The 22,520-nt window shown below is 44.2% G+C and overlaps 1 protein-coding gene across 2 annotated transcripts in view; it reads left to right on the top strand.

Moving 5' to 3' along the window:
- Window positions 1-22,520, top strand: part of SPOCK1 (SPARC (osteonectin), cwcv and kazal like domains proteoglycan 1) — a 549,728-nt gene that overhangs the window by 373,842 nt on the left and 153,366 nt on the right. For both annotated transcript variants that reach the window (XM_036848672.1, XM_036848671.1), the window contains one exon: window positions 8,643-8,757. In XM_036848672.1, coding sequence (XP_036704567.1) covers window positions 8,643-8,757 — 115 coding nt within the window. The remainder of the gene's footprint in view (window positions 1-8,642; window positions 8,758-22,520) is intronic.

Here is a 22,520-nt window from a genome sequence, read left to right as displayed (position 1 = left end):
GAGGCGCAGGTACAAAAGGTAGACTTTATGAGCTATAGCACTCTTTTAAGTATACCTTTTTCCTGGAAATATTTGATTTTTATTGTGCTTTTCGTATCCTCTTATTTTCCTAGGTTATGGAACTGGTCTTAAGTAATTCTGTCCCCTTTGTTCATAAATGTCTTATGAATAATTTCTGTCAATTACAATGAAATAGAACCCAAGTGCTTCAACTATTGCAACATTTTAATAAATTCGGGCCATTTTGATGGATGAGAAGGTTCAGACTTCTCTGTGCATGGTGTCTTGTCCCTCTGCTGAGAGTTGTGACTATTCTCAGGTCCCATTGATCATGCTGCCTGTCCCATGTCACCGCCAGCCATCCTGCGTTTCCCCAGTGACATGGACCATATAGATGCTTCACAAAACCCACTCCCAGAAGGAACGACGAGGTTCGCTTGTTCCATGTTGTTTCTTATGTCAGAGAGAGAGAGTGTTAAGTTCACCGGGCATCAGTATTGCCTTGGAAAGAAACTTTGACTTTTGTATTCATTATAAAAATCATATACGTTTATTCACACATCCAAGCAGTTGGCTTTGACTTCAGTTGGTACAATGTTTTCTTCACAGTGAGAAGTTCTCTTAGGGATCCTATGGGTGACATGATTCTTGGGGGAGGTGGACAGAGGGGTTCCGTATGCTGCTGCTTGGCACTGGAGTCGTGACTTTTACCCCCATCATAAGCTGTTTTTGTGAGAGGTGTAGTGGCTCCAAGTATCATCTCTGGTGTGAGACTCACCTAGATTGAAATCCAGACTGAGCAACTGTGTGACCACAGACAAGTTACTTAACATCTCTGTGCCAATTTCCTTATTAGTAAATTCATATTAAACTGATCTGTATGTCAGTTACCTCAGTGGTGAATTAGAATAATAGTGCATTATTCTACAGGTCGGTGGATGTCACTGTCTCTGTCAGCCCCCTGACGAGGTGATGCTTTATGTAATAAAATGCTCTTTTCTTCCCTTTTTTCCACTTAATTCTTCTCCTCTCCTCTCCTTTTTCTTCCTCTCCTCCATCCCACTTTTGAAGGGAAATCAGTTTCTTGGTGAAAACGCAGAGTGAGCGTCCTTGCTTTCACCATCCCAGAGCAGCTGGGGGACGGGAGAAGGTGTGGGATGAGAGCTTTGAGAAAGAGCATTGACTGGCCAGGCTAATAACATTTTGTGGCCTGTGATATTATGGCACCTATTTTCACAGCTGCCCTAGTAGACCCCTCTGAACACGTTCGTTTCTAATGATCAGAATGTGTAAATTAGCCATGTTGGACTTATCGGTGGTTGCTCATAATGTCTTGTTTTGCACATGAGCAGGGGGTTAGAGCTCTTCCCTGCCACTGCTATTACTTCTAGCCCAGCATAGGGCATCCTTAACTCTTACATCTCAGAGGCAGAAGTGCCATACTCTCACAAGGCTGGACACTTGCTCTTGCCTCCAGTGATGGTCATGACTTGTCATTGTCTCCCTGCTGTAGAGATTCTCCAGGAAGCAAGAGACTCTGCCTTTTCTGGGTAATGTTTCTAGACTACTCAGTGACAGGCTGCAGTGGTGGTGGCCCGCAGCCGTAGGGCATCTGAATTGATTCACTGCTTGTTGCAGAGATGGCCCCAGGAGATAGAGGACATTCAGGAGGATGTCCTCTGTGTGAATGGGTGGAGGTTGGGGCTGGTGCTTCTTTTCAAGGGAAGCACTATAGGAAAGGGAAAGGACATCTCCTTTGGATGTAGACAGACCTGGTTTTGAGTACTGGCTTTGCCATTTATTAGCCGTGTATTGTCAGAAAGTTACTTATCTTTTTCAAATCCATTTTCTCATCTTTACCTTCCTTTTTCACTTAATGTACCATAAACATCTACCTATGTTAATACATATAAACCTACTTCTTCCTTTATAGTAGGTGGACAATATCTCATAAATGGATGTCTTATAATTAAGGCAACCATTTCCCTGTAGATGGTGTGATGGAATGAATGCTTGTGTTAAAGCCATAATCCTCACTATGGCTGTTTCTGGAGATGGAGCCTTTAAGGAAGTAATTAAGTGAGGTCTTAAGGGTGGGACCCTGATACAGTAGGATAGGTATCATTATAAGAAGAGGCATTAGAGAGCTTAGTCACTCTCTGAGTACACCTAGAGAAACCCATGTGAAGACACAGAAGGTGGTCGTCTGCAAGCCAGGAAGAGAGCACTCACCAGAAACTGACCATATTGGCACCCTGATCTCAGCCTTCCAGCCTCCAGAACTGTGAGAAGATAGGTTTCTGTTATTCAAGCCACCCAATCTCTGGTATTTTGTGGCAGTCTGAGCAGACGGATATAGATGAACCCTCAAGCTGTTTATAATTTCCCCTTATTGTAGATCATTAAGATACATGTTTTTGCTTAACACATTCACCAGCTAGGTCGTAGGATGTTTCTTTTTTCCGTTCTTTCCATTTATTATTAAAATTTTCATATATATAAAAAAGTTGAGGGAATGATATAATAAATACCTATCTACCTATGTTTAATGGTTATTATCATTTGAGGACATGGTTGAAAAACTGCCCTCCAAAAGGGCTCTTCATAGTTTATACCACCCGCTGTAAACACACACGCACACCCACACACACACACACGCACACACACACACACACACACACACACAAATATAAGAGAGAGGATGCTTTTAGTTTTAACAGAAAGAAATGTGTCTTCAGACCCTTGGTTTGAAGGGGGAAGAAAAGGTCTCTTCCCAGGAGGGTATTTTTGGTCAGATGCATCTTTTTATCCTCTTCCCTTTGTCCTTGTCTGTCCTATGTCCCCACCCACTCCCATCTCCCAGTCCTTGGACACACACATTCAGCCTTCTGTATCACTCACCTGTCTGTCCTATTTAGACGCATGGCCAATAGGCCCCTTTGTTTGGCCTCAGAGAACATGGCCAACCCCTTGATTTGAAAACTGAGATCAGTGATGAAAGCTTTCCAAGCTGCCATTCTTCTATGGTTCCAGCAAAATCCTATGGGTGGAATCTTCTGTTTTGTATTCTGTGAGGCTCTGTCGTGAGCTAGTAAACAAGCCCCTCTGGAGGGGGTGGGGGGAAGCAAGATGCTTGCACGGGTTACCATGGGGACAGACAAGCTGTAATAAATGTTTGGGATCTTAGCTTGACAAGGTTTTAGCAGTTTGGAGTAATTTCTTTGTCAATCTTCCATTAAGTCACTCCTAATGAATCACTGGGAGCGTCTTTGCTCTTCAGATGAACCTCACATGAGCACGATTCGGGCAGAGAGCAACCTTAAAAGGAAGAAGGAGACAACAAACAGTCATTAATTTGTCAACGCTTTGAAAATTGAGTGCCCTTTTGTCAGAGGAAGTTTCCACAAGTCACAGGAGTGGACCACAAGTTCACATGGTGTTTTTGGATTAAATCTTAGCTTCTCGGTCTCACCAGGTAGCTTAATGTCCCCAGGGAAAGGGGTCACGGAGGTTCCTCAGAGGAGGAAAGGGGGCACTAAGAGTTGACCACCGGGCCCTCCACTTGACACCCCCTCTCATTTGGAGGGTACGAGTGGTGTAGAGTTTGTCCGTTCTTATCAAAGGACCAGTTTCCATGTAAAATGTGTATAAAGGGTTCTCTCTTCCTACCCCCTCTCCACCAACTTCAGCATGGGAGGGTGTGCCGTATTTGTCGTCAGTGTGGAACTTGGTGGCCACGCCCCCCCCGGAGTCCTCATTGTGGTTTCAAGGCCCCCCATGACAATGCTGCCACTCTCTGCAGTCGTGTCTCACACCACCCCTGCTCCAGCCTGCCGCCAGCCTGACGAAATGTTGCCCTTCCCCAGACTCGCCACAATTTCTCTTACATCTGGAATGGGAGCTTCTTTTTACCTAGAATGTTCTTCCTCATCCTATTACCTGGGTCAAACCCACTTTTCCATAGATAGCAGTCTGTCCAGGAAGTCTCACCTAACCCACTGAAAGGCTGGATGAGGTACCTCCCCCATCTCCCATAACATACAGAACTTACCCTCATATCACGTGTTTCCTCTGTTGAGCTGTGAGCTTCTGGAGGGCAGGAATGACATCTCATTCACTCTGGAAGTGCCAGCCTCCAGCCTGACAAAATGGGCCTGCACAGAACTGATGCTCTGCAAATATTAACGGAATAAACCCAAGCATATGTCACACCCCCAGGTGACTCTCAGGGACCCTTTGGTCAGCCCATAAAATGGAACATTCTCTCATCTTAGCATCTCTGAGGTGGTACCCTGCTCTGCTGTTCCAGGTATTATGACTGTTTGACAGTGAGCTTGTAGGATGTGCCCAAAGACAGCAAAAAGTCTTGATTCAGAATTTTAAAATCGACGTAGCTAATTAAAAATTAACTCATACTGAAAAACAAGTTCAGAAACAATTACAATAATTAAAATATCACTACCTTAATTGAGACCAAGCAGTGAGCTTAAAAAATAAAATTACTTTCAAAAAAAGCTTACATGAAGCCTGTAATTAACTGGCTTTTGAATTTGATGTTTTTCAGCTTGACAAATTTCTGTTTAAATTAATTCATTCTTGTTTTTTTTTTCCCTTTGAAAAAAGTTTTTGTAAAAATTATTGAAAAAATTAATTGGACATGTATCCTATGCCAGTTGACACTTGATTGGTTTTTGTATATGGGCAGGAAAGATGAAATTAACCTCCCATGGGTATCTGCTCTGTGTTAGGCATACTCTCTTGTTTGAGTCCTCATGAGTCCTGCAGGTATTATGGTAGAAGAGGTAGAGGGGACGCAGGGCTTCAGCGTCTTGTGGGGAGTGCTGCGTCCTATCATCAAGCATGCACTGGGGAAGAGAGGAACTTGGAGCGCAATTTCCAGAAATCATTAGCACCTTGACAAGGAAGCTTCTACCCCTGGTAAGGGTTATCATGAACTCTCAGCCCTCTCTCCCTACCTCCTCACCTGCACAATTTCCCTGCACCTTATTAAAGGGCCTCTCAAGTGCCACTTATTATTCTGCTCTCCTATCATTTCATCTAGAAAGTGGAGCAGCACAGCCCTGCCCAGTACAGGTGCGGGTGCCTTTCAGTCACGGCGGGTCTCGGGGCTGCTGGGAGAAGTGTATTTGAGAGGCAGCATTTACATGGAAGTGGCACGCTCCTTTACCATCCTCATCCCCTTTCAATTCCAGTACTGCTGTTTTTCAAAAACAAGATGCGTCCTGGTGATTAAATAAACGCTGACGGCTTGATTTGTTACTGTTTTGTTGTGCTGTGAAGTTCATTTACTCTAAATAATTCCCATACATGTTTGAATTATTCAGACCCTGGTAATTAATTTTTAGCAGACTTGATTTCTATATGCAAATTGTTAAGTAAGTATGTGTTTGAAGTTAAATAGCTGATGATTTTTATTTATTAGTATTTCTGGTTGGAGTTTTTTTTTTTTTAAGAAACGTTAGCCTTAAGAATTGGAGGAGGGCGATCTATAGTATTAGCCTAATGGTAGGGTGACAGATGTAGCAAGGTTGCAGGAAAAAAATTGACAACCACTGGTCAGGTGACTCCTTTGGGGGGTTGCTGCATTCAGAGGGGGTGGGCAGAGGGCACAACTGCCCAGGGTTGGCATCCCCACCTTCCGGGGAGCACTGGGGCCGTGGATGGCGCATTGGGGCATCCTGTGTGGCCGAGCCAGCCAGACCCCCTGGCTTCCCTCTACTTTTACTCCTTAAGTCTCAGCCTGCCCTGAAGGCCTCTCAGGAACATGGCACATCTGGGCTCAATACTTGGTGTAAGGTGGGACCCCACATCCACCTTTTAAAGGAGACTCTAGGTGATTTTCATGCCGCTGGTGTATCGTGGTGAGGAGTTTGGGTTCTGGAGTCAACCGACCAGGTATCACATACCGTCCGCCCCTCTCGTCTTCTTTGTACAACGGGCATAGGAACGGCAGCCGCCAACTTGGGTGTTTGCGAGAATTAAGTGCGGTAATCCAGTTAGAGGGCTTCGTTCACTGCCTGCATGTCAAAAGCACTGGATACGTGTGAGCTATCGTTCTGGTTATTTTGGAGGCTTACTATTCACTCTGGGAACAAAATCCAGACACACAACAAATAACAAACACCTATGAGGTGCTTCACATGTTTCAGGTCTGTTCTCAGCACTTACCAAGATGAATTCATTTCATCCTCATGATAACCAAAAGCGATAGTAGGGACTGCTATTATCCCGTTTCACAGAAGAGAAAATTGAGGTATGGAAGGTCAGGAAGCAGTGAGGGCAGCATTCACCTTGATCACTGGGCCTAGAGTCTGTGCCCCTCCCTGCTGTGCTCAGCTGACTTCCTCTCCTTGAGATTGCGCTGCCCCTTGAGGCCATCTGGATCCCAGTGTGGACATTGCATGTCTGTGAAGTTGGCTGCAAAAGCAAAAAGAGGCTCAAATTCGGCAATAAATCTTGTCTTAAGGTCCTGCAGATCTTGAGACCCTAGGCCAGCCTGGTGTTTGCCATCTCTGAGATCCACTCCAGTGAAAATCCCAAGCGTTCTACGGCGCTTGACACCTGTCAGGAAATGCCTCACTTGGTACCTGTGGCCCGGGCTGCCAGGGGCCTGGTCCCCAAGTTTCTTCAGACCCCTAAGTGTCTGTCTTCATCCTGTGGTGGCCAGGAGCGTGAGACGGGGCAGTGAAGGGCCAGCATGGTCATCGTCAGTAGCCATCTGATTCTCATTCATGGTTAGCTCGGTGCTGCTTGAGTCCTGGAAGGCAAGTCACAGCTGGCTGGACTGCTGCCCTGGGGGGAAGGTGGAGGGCAAAGCACAGGGAGAAGGCCACTGGCCTGCGACGCACCAGCCTCCTGGCTTCTCGTGAGGACGTCTCAGGAAGCAAGAGAGCTCCACCTGGGACCAGGAAGTCCCTGCTGCAAGTTTCTGGAAGGCCCAGCCTCGGAGGGCTCTGAGGGCGGACACAGGCCCCCAGCTCCTCCCTTCCCAGAGGCGAAGCCCTTAGCTTAGGAGCTCGGAGTGAGCGCCCTGTCCCTGGGGCTTTAGCCTCTCTCTCTTGCAGCGCATCTCCTGCTGCTAAGCACCAGGCAGCCGGGCACGTCCGCTGGGGAGTGGGCTCTGCCAGGTGACTCCCCTGGGACCATGACCTGGGTCTCGTTGCTCACCTGACCGGCCTGAGAATACACCCTGGTTTCTGTTTGCGGAGGCTGAAGCTGCTTCAGTGCAGGGAGCCGCCCTGAGCCGTTCAAGCCCCGGAAAGAAATACCTTCGGGTGTAGTGTGTTCAGGTCCCTTGAGGAATTCCCAGCAGCCGTGGGAAGAAAATGGCATTGCGATTCTGGGCCTGGGCGGTTTGACAGGAATCCTGACTTCCTCTAAGTGCAGGGGGAATCATGATCGCTGAGGGGCCCAGGGTTTGATGGGAGTCCTCCCATTTCTTGTAGCAGTTTTGCTGTCCCTGCTTGGGACGCCGATTTGTTTAACTGAATGTTTGTGTGGGGAACATGACCTCGCCTGGCTGTGGAGGGCAGTTATGGCAGATTGACCGCCTGATAGGCTTTAGGCCGCAGAGCTGGGAGATGGCACCGTTGCTTTTGTTTTGCGGAGGATTTCCTGTGGCCTCTCGTCTGCCCTAATGAGCGTGTACACCACCTCAGCCTGTGGAGCATTGCTTAGCCAGGGGCCCGCTGCCCTGCCTGTTCTAGGAAACGCTGCAGGGTATGATCTGCTGGCTTTGGAGACCCTTCTCCAGTGACTTGGTCGAATCAACCCCTGCCCTCATTATTCCCACCCACAAGGCCCACTTTCTAGTCAGACTGAATATCTTAGGATTGCCCAGCCGTGCCTCTCTACCTTGGAGTGTGCTGGCCGCCCTGCCTAGATTGCCTTTTCTAGCTTTGCTTTCTAAAATCCTGCCCATCCCTTAAGATCCAATTCACATACTAATGCCTCATTAATTCTTGCCCCAGAAATTGATCTCTCTTTTTCCCTCAACCTCTGTTATCATTTTATATGCCTGTCATGGCCCTTATCTAATTCTCCCTTGCACAATAAATATTTGTGTGTCAGCTTTTCCCCCCCACCTGTTTATATCATAAGTTTGTGTGGCTCAAAACTGTCCTGAAGTTCTTCACAAAACTTAAAATAGGCTTCTTTGTGCTCAAAGTCTGTGTTGATGGAACTGAAGCCAAAAAACTCCATCCTCTGGGACTTTCTATTATAGGAAATAAGTAAAATTGGGCACAAAGTCGTAAAAAGCAATAGCAGACAAATAACCCAAGAGGGAAATGTAGCTTTTGGTCCTCTGAACACACAAGATTCTAAAGGATTTTTAAAAGTAATTCCTGGCCAAGATGAAGATACTGAAACTCCCCAAAGCACAAAAGAATCACTCTCCTGATGTTGAAGAAAACCACGTGGAATAGACACAGAATTCCGCCCCCCCCCGCCCCCCCCCCCCCCCGGGTGTGGATTTTCATTCCAATCCCCGCCAGCCTAAGTAAACAGTGCAGGGTGCAAACACATGGTCTGTTTATTTCCCTCTTGTTTATTTGAGTAGAAATAGAAATTAAATTTCCCTGGAGGTCCTAACTCCTCTCTTCATGTTCTTTTTGCCTCAGCTCTGGACCCATCCAAAGACCCCTGCCTAAAGGTGAAATGCAGCCCTCACAAGGTGTGTGTGACCCAGGACTACCAGACTGCCCTGTGTGTCAGCCGCAAGCACCTGCTCCCCAGGTAAGCCGCAGGCTGTGAGGTACTCTCCAGCCAGCAGATCTGGGGTACCTGACCTCGGACTGGGGGACAACGGAGAGAGGGGGAGCAGGTGATGGATCTGTGTCTCATATGGTACGTGGTGTAGGAACTCTTGCTGTGGTACGAATCTCAGTTCTCACACGCATATTTGCAAAGAAAGTTAATATCTTAATTTCCTTTGAATCAACTTTATTTGACTCTGAGCCCTCATCTGAGCAGATGAACAGAAAATCCCTTCCTGGTGATTATGGCAGCCCTTCCTCCTCCTGGGTGACCTCAGGATCCAGGAAGCTTCTAGCTAAGAAAACAGGGGCTGTACCTTTAGTCTTCTGGTTGCCACTGGCATCCTCCCTATGATAATCCTCGGAGGTCCCTTGAGGTTGGCGGGGCTGGGGGTTGTCTGCTTCCATGCTCCGTGGGGCGTGGTCTTTGCCAGGCCGAGAGTCCTGGTGTGGGGTCCTGCTGCCTCAAGACCGCTAGTCCGCCATTCCTTCTGAGAGTGTGCCTTTCTATTTCTCCAGCCCAGGGGAAGTCTCTCCCCTCCTCTTCAGGGTGGTTAAAGCCTTTGTCCCTTACCCCCCACCCATTCCCAGCATTCAATGGGCTTAGGTTTTTACAGATGACAGAAGGAGCCTTTGAATTCAGGCTACATCTGCCTTCAGTCCTGCAGAAATACTTAAAGCAAGAACACACACACACACACACACACACACACACACATACACACAGACACATACACACACACACACCCCCCAATAGGCTTGCTTTTTTCTTTTTTTGTTTTTTTAACATCTTTAGTGGAGTATAATTGCTTTACAATGGTGTGTTAGTTTCTGCTGTATAACAAAGTGAATCAGCTATACATATATGTATATCCCCATTTCTCCTCCCTCTTGTGTCTCCCTCCCACTCTCCCTATCCCACCCCTCTAGGTGATCACAAAGCACCGAGCTGATCTCCCTGTGCTATGCGGCTGCTTCCCACTAGCTATCTATTTTACATTTGGTAGTATATATAAGTCCATGCCACTCTCTCCCTTCGTCCCAGCTTATCCTTCCCCCTCCCCGTGTCCTAAAGTCCATTCTCTACGTCTGTGTCTTTATTCCTGTCCTGCCACTAGGTTCTTCAGAACCTTTTTTTTTTTTTTGATTCTATATATACGTGTTAGCATATGGTATTTGTTTTTCTCTTTCTGACTTACTTCCCTCTGTATGACCGATTCTAGGTCCATCCACCTCAAAACAAATAATTCGATTTCATTTCTTTTTATGGCTGAGTAATATTCCATTGTATATATGTGCCACATCTTCTTTATCCATTCATCTGTCGATGGACACTTAGGTTGCCTCCATGTCCTGGCTATTGTAAATAGAGCTGCAATGTACATTGTGGTACATGACTCGTTTTGAATTATGGTTTTCTCAGGGTATATGCCCAGTAGTGGGATTGCTGGGTCGTATGGTAGTTCTACTTTTAGTTTTTTAAGGAACCTCCATACTGTTCTCCATAGTGGCTGTATCAATTTACATTCCCACCAACAGTGCAAGAGGGTTCCCTTTTCTCCACACCCTCTCCAGCATTTACTGTTTGTAGATATTTTGATGATGGCCATTCTGACCGGTGTGAGGTGATACCTCATGGTAGTTTTGATTTGCATTTCTCTAATGATTAATGATGTTGAGCATTCTTTCATGTGTTTGTTGGCAATCTGTATATCTTCTTTGGAGAAATGTCTCCTTAAGTCTTCTGCCCATTTTTGGATTGGGTTGTTTTTTTTTTTATATTGAGCTGCATGAGCTGCTTGTACAGTTTGGTGATTAATCCTTTGTCCATTGATTCGTTTGTGAATATTTTCTCCCATTCTGAGGGTTGTCTTTTGGTCTTGTTTATGGTTTCCTTTGCTGTGCAAAAGCTTTTAAGTTTCATTAGGTCCCATTTGTTTATTTTTGTTTTTATTTCCATTTCTCTAGGAGGTGGGTCAAAAACGATCTTGCTGTGATATATGTCATACAGCGTCTGCCTAGGTTTTCCTCTAAGAGTTTGATACTGTCTGGTCTTACATTTAGGTCTTTAGTCCATTTTGAGTTTATTTTTGTGTATGGTGTTAGGGAGTGTTCTAATTTCATTCTTTTACATGCAGCTGTCCAGTTTTCCCAGCACCACTTATTGAAGAGGCTGCTTTTCTTCATCATATATTCTTGCCTCCTTTATCAAAAATAAGGTGACCATATGTGCATGGGTTTATCACTGGGCTTTCTATTCTGTTCCATTGATCTATATTTCTGTTTTTGTGCCAGTACGATACTGTCTTGATTACTGTAGCTTTGTAGTATAGTCTGAAGTCTGAAGGGAGCCTGATTCCTCCAGCTCTGTTTTTCGTTCTCAAGATTGCTTTGGCTATTCGAGGTCTTTTGTGTACCCATACAAATTGTGAAATTTTTTGTTCTAGTTTTGTGAAAAATGCCATTGGTAGTTTGATAGGGATTGCATTGAATCTGTAGATTGCTTTGGGTAGTATAGTCCTTTTCACAATGTTGATTCTTCCAGTCCAAGAACATGGTCTATCTCTCCATCTGTTTGTATCATCTTTAATTTCTTTCATCAGTGTCTTATAGTTTTCCGCATGCAGGTCTTTTGCCTCCTTAGGTAGGTTTATTCCTAGGTATTTTATTCTTTTTGTTGCAGTGGTAAATGGGAGTGTTTCCTTAATTTCTCTTTCAGATTTTTCATCATTAGTGTATAGGAATGCAGGAGAGTTCTGTGCACTAATTTTGTATCCTGCCTCTTACCAAATTCATTGATTAGCTCTAGTAGTTTTCTGGTAGCATCTTTAGGATTCTCTATGTATAGTACCATGTCATCTGCAAACAGTGACAGATTTACTTCTTCTTTGCCGATTTGGATTCCTTTTATTTCTTTTTCTTCTCTGATTGCTGTGGCTAAAACTTCCAAAACTATGTTGAATAATAGTGGTGAGAGTGGGCAACCTTGTCTTGTTCCTGATCTTAGTGGAAATGATTTCAGTTTTTCATCATTGAGAATGATGTTGGCTGTGAGTTTGTCATATATGGACTTTATTATGCTGAGGTAAGTTCCCTCTCTGCCTGCTTTCTGGAGGGTTTTATCATAAATGGATGTTGAATTTTGTCAAAAGCTTTTTCTGCATTTATTGAGATGATCATGTGGTTTTTATCCTTCAATTTGTTAATATGGTGTATCACATTGATTGATGTGTGTATATTGAAGAATCCTTGAATTCCTCGGTTAAACCCCACTTGAGCATGGTGTATGATCCTTTTAATGTGCTTTTGGATTCTGTTTGCTAGTATTTTGTTGAGGATTTTTGCATCTATGTTCATCAGTGATATTGGCCTGTAGTTTTCTTTCTTTGTGACATCTTTTTCTGGTTTTGGTATCAGGGTGATGGTGGCCTCGTAGAAAGAATTTGGGAGTGTTCCTCCCTGTGATATATTTTGGAAGAGTTTGAGAAGGATAGGTGTTAGCTCTTCTCTAAATGTTTGATAGAATTCACCTGTGAAGCCATCTGGTCCTGGGCTTTTGTGTGTTGGAAGATTTTAAATTACTGTCTCAATTTCAGTGCTTGTGATTGGTCTGTTTATATTTACTATTTCTTCCTGGTTCAGTCTCAGAAGGTTGTGCTTTTCTAAGAATGTGTCCATTTCTTCCAGGTTGTCCATTTTATTGGCCGATAGTTGCTTGTAACAGTCTCTCATGATCCTTTGCATTTCTGCAGTGTCAGTTGTTACTTCTCCTTTTTCATTTCTAATTCTGTTGATTTGAGTCTTCTCCCTTTTTTTCCAGATGAGTCTGGCTAATGGTTTATCAATTTTGTTTATCTTCTCAAAGAACCAGCTTTTAGTTTTGTTGATCTTTGCTGTTGTTCCCTTCATTTCTTTTTCATTTATTTCTGATCTGATCTTTATGATTTCTTTCCTTCTGCTAACTTTGGGGTTTTTTTGTTCTTCTTTCTTTAATTGCTTTAGGTGTAAGGTTAGGTTGTTTATTTGAGATGTTTCTTGTTTCTTGAGGTAGGATTGTATTGGTATAAACTTCCCTCTTAGAACTGATTTTGCTGCATCCCATAGGTTTTGGGTTGTCGCGTTTTCATTGTCATTTGTTTCTAGGTATTTTTTGATTTCCTCTTTGATTTCTTCAGTGATCTCCTGGTTATTTAGTAGTGTATGGTTTAGCCTCCATGTGTTTGTATTTTCCACAGATTTTTTTTCCTGTAATTGATATCCAGTCTCATAGCGTTGGTGTCGGAAAAGATACTTGATACGATTTCAGTTTTCTTAAATTTGCCAAGGCTTGATTTGTGACCCAAGGTATGATCTATCCTGGAGAATGTTCCATGAGCACTTGAGAAGAAAGTGTATTCTGTTGTTTTTGGATGGAATGTCTTATAAATATCAATTAAGTCCATCTTCTTTAATGTATCATTTAAAGCTTGTGTTTCGTTATTTATTTTCATTTTGGATAATCTGTCCATTGGTGGAAGTGGGGTGTTAAAGTCCCCTACTATGATTGTGTTATTGTCGATTTCCCCTTTTATGGCTGTTAGTATTTGCCTTATGTATTGAGGTGCTCCTATGTTGGGTGCATAAGTATTTACAATTGTTATATCTTCTTCACGGATTGATCCCTTGATCATTATGTACTGTCCTTCTTTGTCTCCTGTAATAGCCTTTATTTTAAAGTCAGTTTTGTCTGATATGAGAATTGCTACTCCAGCTTTCTTTTGATTTCCATTTGCATAGAATATCTTTTCCCATCCCCTCACTTTCAGTCTGTATGTGTCCCTAGGTCTGAAGTGGGTCTCTGGTAGACAGCATATATATGGGTCTTGTTTTTGTATCCATTCAGCCAGTCTGTGTATTTTGGTTGGAGCATTTAATCCATTTACATTTAAGGTAATTATCAATATGTATGTTCCTATTACCATTTTCTTAATTGTTTGGGTTTGTTATTGTAGGTCTTTTCCTTCTCTTGTGTTTCCTGCCTAGAGAAGTTCCTTTAGCATTTGTTGTAAAACTGGTTTGGTAGTGCTGAATTCTCTTAGCTTTTGCTTGTCCATAAAGGTTTTCACTTCTCCATCGAATCTGAATGAGATCCTTGCTGGGTAGAATAATCTTGGTTGTAGGTTTTTCCCTTTCATCACTTTAAATATGTCCTGCCACTACCTTCTGGCTTGCAGAGTTTCTGCTGAAAGGTCAGCTGTTAACCTTATGGGGATTCCCTTGTATGTTATTTGTTGCTTTTCCCTTGCTGCTTTTAATATGTTTTCTTTGTATTTAATTTTTGATAGTTTGATTAATATGTGTCTTGGTGTGTTTCTCCTTGGATTTATCCTCTACGAGACTCTCTCTGCTTCCTGGACTTGATTGACTATCTCCTTTCCCATATTAGGGAAGTTTTCAACTATAATCTCTTCTAATATTTTCTCAGTCCCTTTCTTGTTCTCTTCTTCTTCTGGGACCCTTATCAATTCGAATATTGATGCATTTAATGTTGTCCCAGAAGTCTCTAAGACTGTCCTCAATTCTTTTCATTCTTTTTTCTTTATTCTGCTCTGCAGTAGTTTTTTCCACTATTTTGTCTTCCAGGTCACTTATCCGTTCTTCTGCCTCAGTTATTCTGCTATTGATTCCTTCTAGAGAATATTTAATTTCATTTATTGTGTTGTTCATCATTGTTTGTTTGCTCTTTAGTTCTTCTAGGTCCTTGTTAAACGTTTCTTGTGTTTTCTCCATTCTATTTCCAAGATTTTGGATCATCTTTACTGTCATTACTCTGAATTCTTTTTCAGGTAGACTGCCTATTTCCTCTTCATTTGTTTGGTCTGGTGGGTTTTTGCCTTGCTCCTTCATCTGCTGTGTGTTCCTCTGTCTTCTCATTTTGCTTAACTTACTGTGTTTGGGGTCTCCTTTTCACAGGCTGCACATTCGTAGTTTCCATTGTTTCTGGTGTCTGCCCCCAGTTGCTAAGTTTGGTTCAGTGGGTTGTGTAGGCTTCCTGGTGGAGGGGACTAGTGCCTGTGTTCTGGTGGATTAGGCTGGATCTTGTCTTTCTGGTGGACACGACCGCGTCCGGTGGTGTGTTTTGGGGTGTCTGTGACCTTATTATGATTTTAGGCAGCCTCTCTGCTAATGGGTGGGGTTGTGTTCTTGTCTTGCTAGTTGTTTGGCATAGGGTGTCCAGTACTGTAGCTTGTTGGTCGTTGAGTGGAGCTGGGTCTTAGCGTTGAGATGGAGATCTCTGGGAGAGCTTTTACCATTTGATATTATGTGGAGCTGGGAGGTTTCTGGCAGACCAGTGTCGTGCACTCAGCTCTCCCACCTTAAAGACACAGGCCTGACACCCGGCCAGAGCACCAAGATCCTGTCAGCCACACGAGTCCCCGCCCCTCCTCGAAGCTCCTTTTGGATTTGCTCACGCTTCCAGTCTGGAGAGTCCTGGACTCTAGGCTTGCTTTAAGAATGGAGTTGGGTGGGGTGGGGGTGGGAGAAAGGTGATTTTAATGTCATTTTCACCCTTCTCCCTTTACTACCTGTACGATGGAGAGGTGTTGCGATGGGCATTAGAGTTACACACACTTAGACCTGGCGACTTTCTCTGCTATTCACCTGCACTGCACCATAACCTTAGGCAAAGAAAGCAGCCTTTCTGGAACTCGATTCCCACTGAAATCGGCCTCCCTGTAACTTGCTCTTTAGTTCCAGTTTGAACCTGGGACCATGTAGAATGGGTACTGTGCCACCTCTTAGTTCTTTATTTTATTTTATTTTTTAAAAATAAATTTATTTATTTATTTATTTTTGGCTCTGTTGGGTCTTTGTTGCTGCACACGGGCTTTCTCTAGTTGCATCGGATGGGAGCTACTCTTTATTACAGTGCGTGGGCTTCTCATTGCAGTGGCTTCTCTTGCTGCAGAGCAAGGGCTCTAGGCACGCAGGCTTCAGTAGTTGTGGCACGTGGGCTCGCTAGTTGTGGCTCGCGGTTTCTAGCGTGTGGTGTCAACAGTTGTGGTGCACAGGCTTAGTTGCTCCATGGCATGTGAGATCTTCCTGGACCAGGGTTCGAAACTGCATCCCCTGCATTGGCAGGCTGATTCTTAACCACTGCGCCACCGGGGAAGTTCCAACCACCTCTTAGTTCTTGAAGTCTGAGCAATGCTTGCCCCTTTGGCTGCCCCTCTTGGTACATGCTTTAATTTCCCTCAGTCCCGTCCGTGGTTTCTGCAGGACGTGTGTCGGGAGCTCCCATCCTTGGCATTGTGGTCCAGCAGAGAATCAGCATCCGGGGAGTGGCCTGAGAGCATGGAGCAGAGCCTCTGCCCCCTCTGCCCCTGCAAACCTGGCACTGCAGCAACGGACCTAGTCTCTCTGGTCACCTAAAAATAGTCAATCTTTGTCTCCATAAGAATGAGATTCAAGGTATTGTAACATGCTTTGCTCTTCCCCCAGGCTGGAGTGTTCTCCCTGGAAGCAAAGATAGATCTCAACCCTGAAACCTAGCATATGCCAGGCATTGTGCGCAGAACCTGCATCCTTGAATTCCTTCATCCATTTTGTCAAACTGGTACTTATTTTTGTCTTCATTCTAAAAATGAGAGAACTGAGGCAGAGAGAGGAGTCAGTCATTTGCTTGTATATCTAGTAAGTGGCAGCCATGATTCAAACCCAGGGCTGTCGAGGTCCAAAACTTATGTTTTTCGTCAGTACCACGTGTTGGCCTCGTCATTCTCTCCATTCATTCCTTGTCATTTAACAAAAAGGTACTGAGTACCTACTATGTGCCAGGCCTGTGTTAGGCCCTGAGGCTACAGAGGTAAACAAGAGACCCTATTCCTACCCTCAAGGAAAATCAAGTCCACTGCAGAGTGGGATGTGAAAAACATTTTTTTTGTTGTTGTTATTCAAAAATACTTTTAAGGCATGCATACTCTGAAAAAACTCTCCTAGATTCTCCTGCCACACATGACTTCTTCCTTCTCTGAAGGAGGGAAGATGTGGCCTCTTTTGCAGCAAATACCAAATACTCTTTGGAAAAGTGTTGTATTGTTCAGCCATGTGGTTTTGTGTGTGTGTTTGTGTGTGTGTTGTGTGTGTGTGTAACATGGATAGTCCATTGCCTGTTTCCTCCTAGAATACAGCCCTTTCTATAAGTCCCAGACAGGAGATTTTTATTTATAAACTCAAATCTGTTTGAGACAGAGGCAGCAACCTCACTGGTATTTGAGCATATCCAGGTGTCAGTGGTGTTTTTCTGGGCACACCTTGTTTGTGTGTTGGAAGCACCACCACTTTTTTGCTTGTGTTGGAAGTGTAATTCTCATCTCCTGCATCTCCTGGTGGCCACAGAATTACAGTGGTTAAGAGCATAGGTTTGGGAATGACACCATTCTAAGCTCCATTTCTGGGTTGGCTACTTTCTAGCTATGTGACCTTGGCAAGTTACTTGACCTTTCTGAATCTGGGCTTCCTTAGCTGTAAAACAGGTTTAATGAAAGTACTTACCCCTTTCATCTTTACCATTTGCTGGGATACATCCGTTAGTAATTCTTGCAGAGAGGGTTTACTGGTGGTTAAGTTTTACTAATACTTTGCTTAGGGCATTTTGTATGTATTTCATTTTGTGAGAGGTCAGTAAGATGGAGGGGTGTAAGGTACATAGTCCAGTGTCACATAATGACAACCACACTTACAATTACTAAAACAATTATGGTAAGAGGTATTATTATTGTCTGATTCATTCTGGAAGGTCAGCCAGAAAACCCTCAATTTGCATGCTCCTGAGAAAAAGTAGCTCACTCCAGGGGCCCTGCCCATTTTCTTGTCCTGGCCTTTGGAGTTTCTTCCCGAGGAAGCCTGCTGCCCGCTTTGTGATTCACAGCGCGTGAGGACTTGGAAGAAGATGACATTCCTGATGATAGGTACCCTTCATTCACTGGCAAAACAGCCCAAAGAGGAGGCTTTGACTGAGGGGCATGCCCACTCCGTCATCAGGACTTGGGAGGTGGCCTGCACCGGCGAGAGGCTGTACAGTGGTGGTGGCTGTCGTTGTGGGTCTAGCCTTCCCCCTCCCTCCCTCTGGGAGGCCGAACTACTCAGCCCGTACCAGCCCAGTGCACACCTCTTCTTAGGGTCCTGGACCCCTTCCCAGATGAAACATCTGTCCTTCCTCATTATACTTTAGGGGTCCCCTCTGACCAGGGAGGCCATGTTGACAATTCTATTTATTCATCAATCAGGGAAGTAATGTTTCTCTCTGTGAAACATCTGCAAGCAATCTCATCAGCCAGTCTGGCCTCTGCAGCAGCTCAAGAGGTAAATCCCGCCTGCCAGACAGTCAGGAACGCACACACATGGCGAGGCAGCTGGGTCGGCCCGGGGCTGCTTGTGAGGCTGCAGATTTGGGCTGTCTTTGCAAGCAGACTGAGACAGGAGGACAGTAAGCGCATCCGCGAGAGAATTTCATTAGCTTTCTTTGCCCTCGGAGGTGGAGTGAGTGGAGACATGGTTTGACACATGGGTCTGTGACTGCACAGTGTCAGGGCAGCTGGACAAGTAATTTCAGTGGGAGACCGAGTGGGGCACCTCCCCCCAGCCCCTGCTGGAACGCTTCCCCTTTATTAGAATGGCATTTGGGTTTGTAGTTGGTTTCATTGAGAGGCTTCAACTAAACTCACATTCCCTTTGGAGGATTCTCTTTGGAAATTCTCTGTTTCATCTTTTCCTGCTGTTGAGCAGTATTGAGCAGGGTTGGGAGAGGGTAAACTCTTGGTAGCTTGTTCATCTTTTAGGTGCTCCAAGGGAGCCATTTATGCATTTAAGAGCAGTGTGAAGGCAGCCTGGAGTCACGAAGCCTTCTCTTAAATGACTTTTTCTTAATATTCTAATTTACTGTTGATATCAGAGTAGTTGATGCTCATTACAGAAAAGACTGAGAGTGTAGACAAGCAAAAAGAAACAGGAAATAGGCGATGGTCACATAATCTAAAAACAGGAATTAAAATATTCCAGCACATTGCCTTGCATTCTTTCGTCTAGTTGTAGGTTTTGTCCACTGGTTTGTTTTTGTCAGAACTTAATTATCAAGTGGTGCCTATCCTGTACATAAAAATTTGTATTGGGCTTCCTTCAATTGATATTTATAAATGAGTATTTTATGATACTTAAAACACCTTATAGATATAACTCTTAGTGATTGCATAATATACAGTACAAAAAATTAACTTGAAATGGATTGTAGACCTAAATATAAGAGCAAAGATGATACAACTTTTAGAAGAAAGCAAAAGTAGTAACCTTGGGTTTGATAAAGGTTTCTTAAATAGCAGACAAGGAAGCCATGAACTATAAATACCAAAAAAAAAAAAAATCAACAAATTGGATTTCATCAAAAGTAAAAACTTTGATCTTCAAAAGACACTGTTAGACTAATAAAAGGACAGGCCACACTGGGAGAAAATATTTGTAAAACGTATGTCCAACAAAAGGTTTGTTTCTAGAATATGTAATGAAAGCATATGTCCATATAAAGACTCACTCACAAATGTTCATAGCAGCTTTACTTGTAATAACTGGAAGCTGGAAACAACCCAAATGTCCATCAACAGGTGAACAGATAGCAAGTTGTGGTATATTCATTGCAATGGATTAATACTGAACAGTTAAAAAAGAGTAAGCTATTGATACATGCTATAACATGGACGAATCTTATAATAATTATGCTGAGTGAAAGAAGACAAAAATGTATATTGTATGAGTTTCATTTATATGAAATTTTAGTGGATATAAGCTAACCTATGGTGACAGAAAACAGATCATTGTTTGTCTCGGGGAGCAGGTCATTGGGGTGCCTGAGCATTCTTTAATGCTTGATATTACAAAATGGACCTTGGGGAAACAGTTCAGTCAAACTCTGGTCTTAGATGCCAAAGATCCCATTGGCAAATGGCTTTGTTTGGGGAAGAAGAGTTTTTAATGCAGCAATGTGTTACTCTTTCTGATTTAAGTTTTAAAAATATTCTCTTAGCTCTTCTTAAAGAAAATACCCTCTAGGGGGTGATTTATGGAAGAAATGGACAGAAGGTCATACTACCTGCAGAGGGATCTGCTCTCAGGAATTCGCTGCCCGTGGGATGGCTCGTTCTGATTTATTGTTCTGGGTGGGCGAGAGATGGGGAGGGCTTCTCCCTTCAGAGCACTGAACATTGATTTTACCTCTCTGTTGCCATTGATTTTCATTTGGAGAATGGAAAATTGAAGCATTTGTTTTAAGTCTTCCAGATAAGCTACATTCTCAAATTCTGCACGTGCATTGTGACTGGGAGGAAAGGATGTCAGGATGGGACTTTGGGTGTCTGAGTGTGCCCTTGGAAGCCTTCCGGGAGCAGTGGGAACTACTCTGTTTTTAAATAAGGAGCCGACAGCTGGTCTTCCCAATGGGCCAGGCCTCTCTAACGTAATGGCCCTTTATCTCTACTTCCTAATTATCTGGAATAACAACGAATTCTCTGCACCAGTGAAGAATTCAGATCCAGTCGAGGCTGGCAGTGCAGTAGACCAATTTGAGAGCTCTCAGTCTTTTATGTGAACTTGAAAAAAAGAATCAAAGTGTCTGAGGTCAGAGAGAATTACATCACAGAATGTGCCTCAAATACGAAACTCTCAGAGGATATTTGAAAGGATGACGGTTATTTCATCTCAGTTTTGTTTTACAACAAAGCACTGCCTCCTGCTACAAGGGCTTTGAACAGGTTGATTATACACACACGCCTGTCTCAGTTTGGGAGACACACGGCCACGTGGAAAGTGGGTGAGTCCTAGGCTTTCTGGTGCTTCACAATTCAAGGCGTTGTTTCCAATTACCAAGCAAAATGTGATAATGCCCACATCCCTTGCTACGATTTTATATTTGTATAACTCATACCCTTTCTCCAAGGGGCCTTTGAATTGCCTTGCGTTCTGTGCTAACCTCGAGGGATCTTCGTTTGCCATCTTCTCTGGGTAGGGTGCTAATGAGGGCTTGGTGCTATTTCTAGGCTATTTGTGGAATTAGTGCAGCTGAGTTTTGAGTTTGGGCCAACTTCTGAGTCAGTCACCTTTCTAAACAGAAAAAGCACCACTGTGGTCTGTTGTATTGCAAACACCTACCACTGGGCACTGAGGAAAACGTAGGGAGAGTGGTTGGTTCCAGAGCTGCCACTCACTGACCACCTACCATGTTAGGCTCACTTAGCAGAAGCATCCTTGCTGATTTCCCACAGCAGTCTGTAGGTCTGTATTATGATCCCCATTTTACAGATGGGACTATTGAGGTTCCATAAATAATTCCCTTGGTTGCACAGGGCCGTAAGGGGTAGATTTGGAACCAGGATGGAGGGATGCCATACAGCCTCCTCTGCTGCAGAGCTATGGGTATGAGCTCTCACTGGCTGCTTTTGCCTGCAGGGCTGCACCAGCCCACCAGCCAATCTGTTCCTGATCCTAGATACCCGTGACACATAGGCCTGGGACCGTCTCTCCTAACTCTTGCCCCTTACAGAGCGATTGGTGGGGGCCCGGGTATTAACCCCATTTCTTCATTTCTGTACCAAAAGCAATAATTCTGGATGCATTTTTTCCCTTTGTGGTTTTTCCAAAAGCAGTCATTCAAACCGCATGTCACTTAGACATAGAGATATTTAATTACTTTAAACTGCAGCAATTTTTTTTTTAAAAGAACAGAAGGATTCTATGCCTCTGCCCATGAGGACCCAGCTGCTTCTGAGGCCTTCACTGAGCAAGATTTCACAGCTCAAGCAAGCCAGTTACCCACTCTCTGCCATTATTTTCCTCTCTGAAGCTGAGGGTATTGATTAGATGAGCTTGAGGACCAAAGCAGCAGAGAGTAAAAAACAATTCATAATGGAGATGTGAATAATTGTGTGGAATTTGTAGTCCCCTGGAGCAGGGGAGAGGAGTGAGAGGCAGAACTTACATTGGAAGGCCAATTCACTAGGCAAGTTTTATAAATGCATTTAAAATATATTAAAATCACAACTGCCAGTGAAATGTCCCAGACTCACATCTTGCCCTGCCTTGGTTTCCTTTCATTTTTTTTTTTTTAAACCGCACTTCCGGTGCCAAAGCAGTGTTATGTCGGAAGACAAGAGTGGATGAGGACAGGGTTACCTGGCGAGGCCTCCTGGTCTGTCTCGTGGCCTTCTGCCTGGCTAGGCAGTTTCTGGGTGAGGCTCTCTAGGACCAGAGCTTCTGCCCTGCCAGCATTCTCTCCAGCACCCTCCGCCAGTCTGCCATCTCCGCCTCCCAGGCTGCACTGCTGGAGCAGGACCTCCTTCCAGAGGGGGCAGTTCAGTTTCTAATGGACCCCAAAGCACTGGATCCTTGTCTTTTTTTGAACCAAGTACTATCTGGAGGAGTTGGAGAATGTTTTGTGGTGGAATTCTCAGAAGATGCATGTGCCCAGATGCAAAGCTGCTGGAGGGCTAGTGAGCCAAGCATCTGTGGAGATGGGAGTGGCTGTTGACAGGACCAGGGACTGATCGAACGCCGCTCTCATTTCCTCCCCGTCTCTGTTAGAAAGCATTAAGTGTACCACCCTGCTCTGTGGTTCTGCCCCAGATCACTGGGTTGCAGTTGCTGTGCTTCCTGGTGCCCTTGCATGTTAAGGAATGCACGGAGTGGCATGTTTTATGCATCAAATTGAAATGGATTAGA

This window comes from Balaenoptera musculus, chromosome 3 (assembly GCF_009873245.2).
Source record: "Balaenoptera musculus isolate JJ_BM4_2016_0621 chromosome 3, mBalMus1.pri.v3, whole genome shotgun sequence".
NCBI classification, from domain to species: domain Eukaryota; kingdom Metazoa; phylum Chordata; class Mammalia; order Artiodactyla; family Balaenopteridae; genus Balaenoptera; species Balaenoptera musculus.
This window is presented reverse-complemented; position numbering and strand designations above follow the sequence as displayed.